The sequence below is a fragment of the Coenobita brevimanus genome, chromosome 84 (genome assembly GCF_032717465.1).
Source record: "Coenobita brevimanus isolate Jiangsu-jjx chromosome 84, ASM3271746v2, whole genome shotgun sequence".
Classification (NCBI taxonomy): Eukaryota; Metazoa; Arthropoda; class Malacostraca; order Decapoda; family Coenobitidae; genus Coenobita; species Coenobita brevimanus.
In genome coordinates, this window is record NC_137037.1 from 6,370,635 (window position 1) to 6,379,793 (window position 9,159).

Here is a 9,159-nt window from a genome sequence, read left to right on the forward strand (position 1 = left end):
TAAGCGATAGCATAGGAAAGCTATCACCACAAGGACAAGGATAACCACGCCAGCTACAAGCACATAAGTCGTCCAAGGTGTAGCAGCGCTCAGGTGGTGACGCAGGGGTTGAGTGACCTTCATACGGTGGATAAGGGTCTGCAGTGGAAGTGAGTCACCCAGCCCGACATCATCTGCTGTACTTTGAAATGATAAATTCAGTAATGCTGATTTTTCTAAGGGCGTCAGAGATACATTAATGGGAATCGCTGTGGGGTTGATCTTTAATTCTTGCTCTCGAATAACTGTGGCATAAGCAGGCAAAACCAATGCACTGCTATGAGCACTACATCCTTCACCTAGGGCAAGTAAGCCTGTATTTTGAGCTACATGCTCTGACTGAGACTCTGCTTTATTAGGGCATGTGAGAGTGAAGTGAATTGGGCAGGGCGTAGAAAAAGCCCAACCAGTTTTATATCTGATGAAAACTGGGTTAAAACTCTTCAGCACAACCTTTGAGCATAACTTACTAGCCTCAGGCTTAGCCAGAAACAATGCAGTTTCACACGTTAGAACAGAGGTATCATATACTGGTCTTATAGGCGGACATATTAATAATTGACCATGCTCTCTACACAAGTCAATTGACTCTAGTGTTACATAATGTCTTCTGGTTTGGCTGATCGCCAAATATTGAGCAACTCTATCATGACGAACAAAGTATGGTGTGTCTGGGACTCTGAAAGGTAGAGACGTTATCTGATATACATCAAAAATGTCATCAGGATCATCCCTCAAGGGTACTAGTAGGTAGAAATTCAATGTTTGAGAACTAGAAGATCTTCGTGGAACTACAGTTATAGCATCCTGATAAACAGCTAAAAATTCTAAACGTGCAGGATATAACAGGCCAGGTTTTAACAAGGAAGCTTCTCTCAGAAGTGATAAAAGTACCGAATTGGGAACTAGGAATGATGAAAATTTTCCTGCCAACATTTTCTCTAGACCTAACTTTAAGCCAAAATGATCATTTTGTATGTCTATTAAAGCAAGGGACAAATCATTCATAGCCTCTGTTATCCTTATCTCCTCCTCATTTTTTAGTGTCAATAAGCTAACCTGTCTAACTAAATAGTTAGAGACATTAGCAGCCTTCTCTAATCGCTGTATAGCTTTCTGCATGGCACGCATGTCTCTTACAGTGGCATTTAGTATTTCAGAATGTAAATTAAGCTCTACTCTTTCCTCCTCTGTGAAAGATTCTATATTATCTAACTGGTGGTGTATAAGATCTATCTGCTCTTGTGTTGCTGTACCAAACAAAGCGTTAGAAATGGTTCCCAATATATTAAAGGCTCCTCGCTTACTACGAGATCCCGACGGGGTAGTGGCATCATTTAATAATGAAGACAAATAATCATTGAGAGAGTGAAACAGTTTAGCAAATTCCAAATCAAAAGATGTTAATGTCTCTCGTAAAACGTTAACAATAACTGATGAATCATCCATATGGTCTATTGACCATGCAACATCGGCAGCTAGTTTACGAGCACGCATCAGGGGTTGATAAAACTCATCCATGTCAATAACATACGGTATAATAAAAGAGTTTCCTGTAAAGTGGGCCTGACGCTGTGCGGTGAATGCAAGTCCCGCTCTCACTGGTAGGTCTTCCCATGCTTGACTTCCAAGTCCACTGATGATCACGGTCAGTAGGACCTGTAAAAAAGGTCAACTTTATTTTAGATACTCTATAGGCTTATCCATAATATTAGGTAATTCTGTTGCCTGTCCTGTAGATCTTAAACTATAGGTTTGTCTTCCTCCTTCGACATTATCAGTCAAATCGACCACTGCACCTTCTTCTTGCTCTTCGTGCAAGCTCTGCACACTTTGAGTATTTTCCTCTGTTTCCTGCAACCGTTACTCCCAGTCTTTCATTTATGCAACAGGTCAGCTCTGGAACTGTCTCCCTCTGTCTGTATTTCCTGCTGCCTATGATCTCCAGTCTTTCAAACGCAGTGTGTCCAGGCATCTCAAAATGATCGGATCTTGAATTTGGCTCTATATTGTATTTTGTTTTTCTCTTGGAGGGAACTGTTACTGCGGGCTCATGACCTTTGGTTCCTTCTTCCTAGCATAAAAAAAAAAAAAAAAAAAATTGTGAGGCATTTCCTTCTTCCGCTCTTTCTACGTCTAAAATATCTCTCAATTCATAATCCTGCACTTCCTCTGGGGGTAGAGTGCCCTCATGAAGGGGATATGCTCTCCGTACATTACCATTCATTGTCTCGTCTAAATTATCTTCATGGGCAAGCCTGACTCTGTCTGTGTGGACTTTCATGACTCTCCCCGTGTTTATGTCTACCAATTTTACTATCACATCACTAATTTTCCCTTTTACTCTAAAAGGTCCATCATATAGGGGTTGAAGTTTCTTAGGCTCTCCTGGCTTGGGAATCTTTCGTACATAAACCCTATCTCCTGTACGAATCTCTTTTACTTTTGCTCTCGATGTCTGTTGCTTCTCCATGGCCTCCTGACTTTCTTCAATGTACCTTTAAACATCTCCTAAAGGTACGATTAGCCTTAATGGCCATTTCATTTTTATAGTCATCCAGATCATAACAGATCGGTTCCTGTTTTACGACATCATACGGGACACCAGGGTCCCTGAGGAACATGAGGTAGAATGGGGATTCCTTCAACACTCTGTGATATGCTGTGTTGTATGCCCATGTGGCAAAGCACAACATTGAATCCCATATTTGTGGATTATCCTCTACTAAACTCCTTAGGTATTTCATTACTGTGGCATTGGCTCTTTCAATCACCCCATTGGCAGACGGGTGATACGCTGTTGTTGTTGTCTTTTTCGTCTTTAGCAACTCAGCTATCCCTTTAAGAGTGGCATTGACGAACTCTGTTCCTTGGTCTGTAACCATCCAGCGTGGTGCTCCATGAACACACACACGACATTTTTAACGAACGCTCTGGCAACCTCATCAGCAGTTTTCGTGCGAAGCGGGACGGCTATCAAATATCGTGTCATCACATCTGTTACTGTCATAATATATTTATATCCCTCTTCACTTGGATTTATGGGGCCGATCAAGTCCATATGAATTCTCTCAAAGGGTACTCCTACCCTAGGGTATCGCTGCAACGGCGCCGGGGCGTCCCCCGACGGCTTGAAGCGGTTGCAAGTAAGGCACGCCTTGCAATAATTCTCAACATCTCTACTTATCCGTGGCCACCAACTAAATCGTTTTAGTCTTTCTAAAGTTACTTTGATTCCTCCATGACCTACAGTAGGTAATTTATGAGGTATCTCTAGAGCACTCTGTTTGCATTCATCAGGAGTTACGACTTGTTTTAGACTCTCATCATACTCATTGGTATCGTAATGATAGAGTAATCCATCTTCAACTATGAACTCACTAGTACTAACTCCTAGTGTTCTGTGTGCATCTTTAATTTCTTCTCTAGTCACTTCTACTTCCCCATCTCGTATACACTGAAGATATTGTTCCTTCATTCTTTTATACAATGGATGCCATCCTGTCTGGGTCTCACTACCAACTCTCTCCATCTTATTATGTCTCTTTCTCTATCTTCATCAATTCTGGATATTTGATAATCTTCTTTTTCGCACTCGCTATAATCATCATCATCATCATCATCATCATCTTTGGTTCTTTCTCTTATCTTTGGTTTTGTACCCGTAACTGCGAGAACTCTGTCCTCCGATAACACTTGGCCTCGAAGTCTAGATAAGGCATCTGCTACAACATTATCTTTGCCTGGTATATAAGTTATCTTAATGTTATACTCGGCAACCAAAAGTTGCCACCTAGCAATCCGTCCACTAGGGCTAGTTGTGTTCAGCAGCCAGACCAGGGGTCTATGATCCACACGAAGCTCTACCTCGTAACCCAATATTAAGCTCCTATTTACCTGGAGACCATATACTATAGCCAAAGCCTCTCTCTCTCTATAGTGCTATACTTCACCTCAGCAGAGTTTAACCGTCGGCTAAAATAAGTGATAGGCCGTAAATGACCTGCGTCGTCTTCCTGCTGTAATACTCCTCCTATAGCAGAAGAAGAAGCGTCTGTAGTCAGCACAAATTTCCTTGTGAAGTCTGGAAACTGCAAAGTCACTCCTTCAAGCAACTCGTGTTTCAGTGTTTGAAACGCAGTCTCTGCTTCAACACTCCATTGTATCGGGGTGTTATCTCTCTTTTATTCTTTCTACCACCTGTCAATTTAATGAGTGGTCCAGCCTTCTCAGCGTAACCCTGAATATACCGTCGGTAGTAATTAGTCATTCCGAGGAAGGACTGCAATTCACAGACAGTTTTGGGAGTGGCTATATCACGAATAGCATTCACCTTTGGGGTTGTGGTTTTATGCCTGTGGCACTAACAACATGTCCCAAATAGTCCACTTCTGATTTTAAAAAATGACACTTGGACAATCTTAGAGAAAGATTTACATCACTCAATCTTCCCAGCACTATATCTAAATTTTTTAAATGTTCCTCCCAAGTCTCGCCCTGAATGATTATGTCATCCAGGTACACATGTGTGATGGAGCCCGTAAGCCCAATTAACACATGGTTAATCACTCTCTGAAACGCAGCTGGCGCTTCCTTAAGTCCAAAGGGAAGCACATTGTACTCCCAGTGACCTTCAGGAGAGGAAAAGGCTGTCTTTTCCTTACAATCCTCTGTTAATGGTATCTGATGGTACCCCTGACGGAGGTCCAAACAGCTGAAGTAACGACTCTTTCCCAGCTGTGCTAAGATGTTCTGAATGTTAGGTAGAGGGAATCGATCCTCTCTGATATTAGCATTCAGCTTTCTAAAATCCAAACATGACCTCAATCCGCCCTCTTTCTTAGCTATAGGCACCAGGGGTGCGTTGTAAGGACTTCGGGAGGGTCGTATAACTCCTTGCTCCAACATAGTTTTCAAGCTTTCCTTGACCTCTTCATGATACTTTACCGGTATAGGATAAGGTTTTCTATAAGCTACTTCCGGGGTCACAGTTATTATTTCATGATAGTAGTAAGGGGTCACATTCAAGGGTTCATCCTCCAATGCGAACACTGTCGGATACTTCATTATCAGTGCTCTCAGAGCTTCATTCTCCTTACTCATCAAATGTGGGGAAAACATACTATCAACTAAGGCAAACAGTTTCTTCGTTCGTGCTCTCTCGGTCATTCTAGTCTCTTTCATCATGACTCCTGATACAATTTCTCCTAGGCCTTTCTGTTTATTCTCATTTATATCCCACAATACTCTACTACACGGCCTTATATGACCCAGACATGTACCTCCCTTGAGTTCGATCCTGTCCGGACTAGGACTGACGAACCTCACCTTAAAATGAAATCGCGATTTCTCTCGTGCCTTCTCTACTTCCTCTAACTCTTCTCGTTCTGGGATCCCAGCTTTCTCCTGTAATAACACTAATCCTGGACACAATGTAGATGCCAACATGTTTCCTTCCTGAGGTTCAAAGATAGCCGCTTCGCTTGACCGCATTCTTACCTCTAAAATGACGGTACCGCAAGTCCAAGGACCTAGCTCCGTACTCGTCGGTATCACAGCTTTTGCTACCTCTACGTCTGCTTCTGACTCACTGTTCACTGGAGCCGCTCCTTTATACTCTAGAGGGACAATATTCACAGATTCGCCCTCTGTATACAAGGTTAGAGGATTCGTTAGTAACTCCATCCTAGTGCTGAGCATAAAATCCATCCCAACCAACATGGGTGCTGGTAAGCCTAAGCTTCCTACTATAATAAAAGTATGAGCATACCACTTATTTCCAATCTGATGTTCAACCTTTATAGCTCCATCAGTCAATATCTCATCTCCACTTACGTTAAATAATTTAACCGTTTCCTCTGATTCCCAGTCATCTTGCTCAACGCTCCTTTTTAACTGTTGATATACTTCTCTCGTAATCAACGACCTAGCAGCTCCTGTGTCAATCAAGGCTAAGACACTTTCATCTAGGCCTTTCACATTCACCATCATTGCGACTAGTTTCTCGTAGCCCACGAGTGAGGCGATCGGAATTGGGTCGGCGTTTTTTTTTTTCTGAGTCCAAGGTACTGCACCTGATTGTCTTTCACCTGACGCCTGTCCCCATGGATCACTTTTCCATCTTCCTCTATTATCTTCTCTCTCCCACTCTTGCGCTCTCCTTCTGCCTGCTCAACACTGCCGTGCCTGGTGACCAGGTTTATTGCTGTGGTAACATCTTCCTGGCTGATTACTAGTAGCGCCTGTCTGACTAGAAGTAGGGCCACACCTCCAGTTGCATTCTCGAGCAATATGGCCTTTACTGTGGCAGTAATAGCACTCAGCCATGGGGCAATTCTTAGCAATGTGTCCTGTCTTTTTGCATGAATAGCAAGTAATAGGTGGAGGCGCACCCCCTCTTACTCCTTGAGCTCCACCACTTTTGAGGCCAGTGCGAGGTTTCGGCTTTTCTGTCGTCACTACATTTATATTTGGTTTATTTCTCTCTGTCCTCTCTAACAACTTTAACTTGGGGTGTGTTTCTGCATATCTTAGCATGGCTGCCAAGATCCTATAAGGGTCGTCACGCTCCACATCGCTTAACATGTCTTGCACCTCCGGCGGTACACTCTTAAGTAATGCACCTGGAGCTACTTTATCAACAACATCATCATGACCTGGCTCTACCTCGTTCGCTTGAGTACTCAAAGTCTCAAGACGCACAAAGAATTGGTGAAACGTCTCCCCCGGAGAGCGAACAGCAGATCCCAGTTCACTTAAAAGTGTACTGGCTCGTGCATCAGCAGGATAAATTCTTAAAAATTCAGCTTTCACAGCTGTCCAATCCGCACCGACTTTCTTAATAGTATTGAGAAGATGTGAATAGGCAGCGTCTATGCTATGCATTTTAGCTAGCTCTAATCGACCTTCATCAGTCCAAAGTGGTCCCACTGTCATATCATCTATAGTTTGTAACCAACGCCTCGCGCTTGTGATGCATCTATACTGAGGGAAATCCAGCGATATTACCTTTCCACCACAAAAATAAGGAAGACCCGTTATCTTAGCATAATTATTTACAGCATTGCCAGTTAAAGTCTGACTCAATTTATCAGCAAGATTCTGCAAAGGGTCCAGAGCGGGAGCAGGGGCGGCAGCGGCCTCACCTCCTACTGGAGAGTGTGGTCTGCTCATGTTAACTTCTCTAACTCCCCCAAAATAATCTAATAAATGGTCAGAAAACGCGGAGTGACACCGGGGTGGGGCTTGAATACGAAGATTCGCAAGATACTGATGTAACGCTTCCTCTGATGCGCACCTGCGTAATGTAAACCACTCTTCAGGACTCTGTATTAAACCACGAGACACTGGGGATGGAGAACGTGGAGGGCTTAGGGGACCAATATTCATAACAAATCTGAATAACAAGTTTTTTCACCTTAGAATCCCACCGCTGCCACCAGTATGTCGTGCCCCACTTGCTTGCTTTACTCTTTATCTATTCTTCTCCCATGGAAGACTAAGTTCAGTTACGTTAAGTCCAATTAGGTTAGTCAGATTTAATTAAGTTTCATTAGGTAGCGCTGGATAGGTCCAAGTGGGAAACCCGACATAACAACACATCAAGTAAACACAAGTCCATTTAAGGTCGGCGCTACGTGGGAGCGTCTTGTTCCTTATTAAGAGGAAGGGATTCTAGGGTTACTCAAACTAATTTTCTCTTTTTTGTTTATCTACAAATTATGTACAATTTATACACTAAGTCAAAGCAATCAACTGATTTGGTCCACTCTACGAACTCCAAGTTATACAACTACTTTTGATCTTACTCTACAATAAAACTATTAAATCATGCCACCTTACAATGGTAATCAATAATACAACTAAATTCCATTAAACAAGTAACAGTTCACGAATATTATTACTCGTCACTGAAGATAATACTCTCTCTTACTAAAATAAAACCAAGACTATTATGGTTAAATACAAGGTAATACTAAAGGTAATATTCTCTTACACATAGGGTAATACTAAGAACAATACTCTAGCACACCATCCTCTCCTCTTTGCATTATTACTACTAGAACATTAATCTCTGTAACATTTTATTCTCGTATCACTTCACCTCAAGTTATTTCAATATATTTCTGCAAAATTAATATCACTCTTTAACACAGTCATGTACCCTAACTCAATACTTCTCCATAAAGACACTTAACTTTTATATAATCGTTGTTCCTTTCACCATTGAGCAAATAAGTTAATTTAACAATCATACAAACTATCTGGCCCGTCTTGTTATACCCTACCACGAATCTACAGTATACTCTTAATATTTTTCACAGAATATTTCACTTTCTTCTCTTTTCTTTTCTCTTTCCTTTTCTCAGTTCCACTTTCCACTATGTTCTCTAACAAGAACATCTACTCACTGATACCGTAGAGTACCAAGACATCGCCAGTCGTCGTCGTGGTAGGGTGCTCAGGCGGCCTTCTCGCTAAGATCTTCCCCCAGGTTCTTCTCGACTCTTTGCCCTCTCTGCTTCTACTGACTCCCAACCTTCTGCTTCTCCCTCAGGAAAAGTACAGCGGTCGGAAGTAGGCGCGCACTCTACATATCCTTCGTTCACTTCTCTCAGTGTTCTTAGTCGGGTCTGGTCCGCAACATTTTGAAACAATGTCCATTGTATAACGTTAATTCACACTAGACATTGCTACCCTTTAGTTTCGAATCACTCTTCTCTTATCTCTGTATCCATTAAGGTATTCATTAGGTCGTATCTAGCTCTCCGTCAAATTTAATTAAGTGTAGACAGTACAGGGCTGTGAGAGTAACTATGTGCCTCGGCACTCCCTCTTATTATTATTCATTGTTCATTCACTTTTCACTTTTCATTCTTCATCATTCACTGATCTGCGGCTTCTTCCATCTTTTCAAGGTGCCGCAGGTAACGATATTTGTCACGTAACGTTTTTCGATATCCTTTATCCCTTACTGATTGTTGTGGATGACGTGGTTGTGGTATGGGTGGTTGTGGTCGGATGGTGGGTGGTCTGATGGTGGGTGAGTCAGCCGCAGCCGCGTGTGCGTTCTCATCGAATGCCTGGTGTACGTCGTCATCACCATCATCAGCGTCGTCA

General features: G+C 42.4%; 1 protein-coding gene across 1 annotated transcript; it reads right to left on the reverse strand.

Annotated features, from left to right (window-relative positions):
• Nucleotides 1-4,368: 4,368 nt before the first annotated feature.
• LOC145410030 (uncharacterized) lies at nt 4,369-6,030 on the reverse strand. Its single transcript, XM_080280248.1, has one exon. It carries the CDS (start codon nt 6,028-6,030, stop codon nt 4,369-4,371), a length of 1,662 nt encoding a protein of 553 aa, XP_080136374.1.
• Nucleotides 6,031-9,159: the final 3,129 nt, after the last annotated feature.

Bases quoted from the DNA above. Each gene is read 5' to 3' on its own strand.
- LOC145410030 (XM_080280248.1), bottom strand. From the start codon at position 6,030: ATGATGGTGAATGTGAAAGGCCTAGATGAAAGTGTCTTAGCCTTGATT.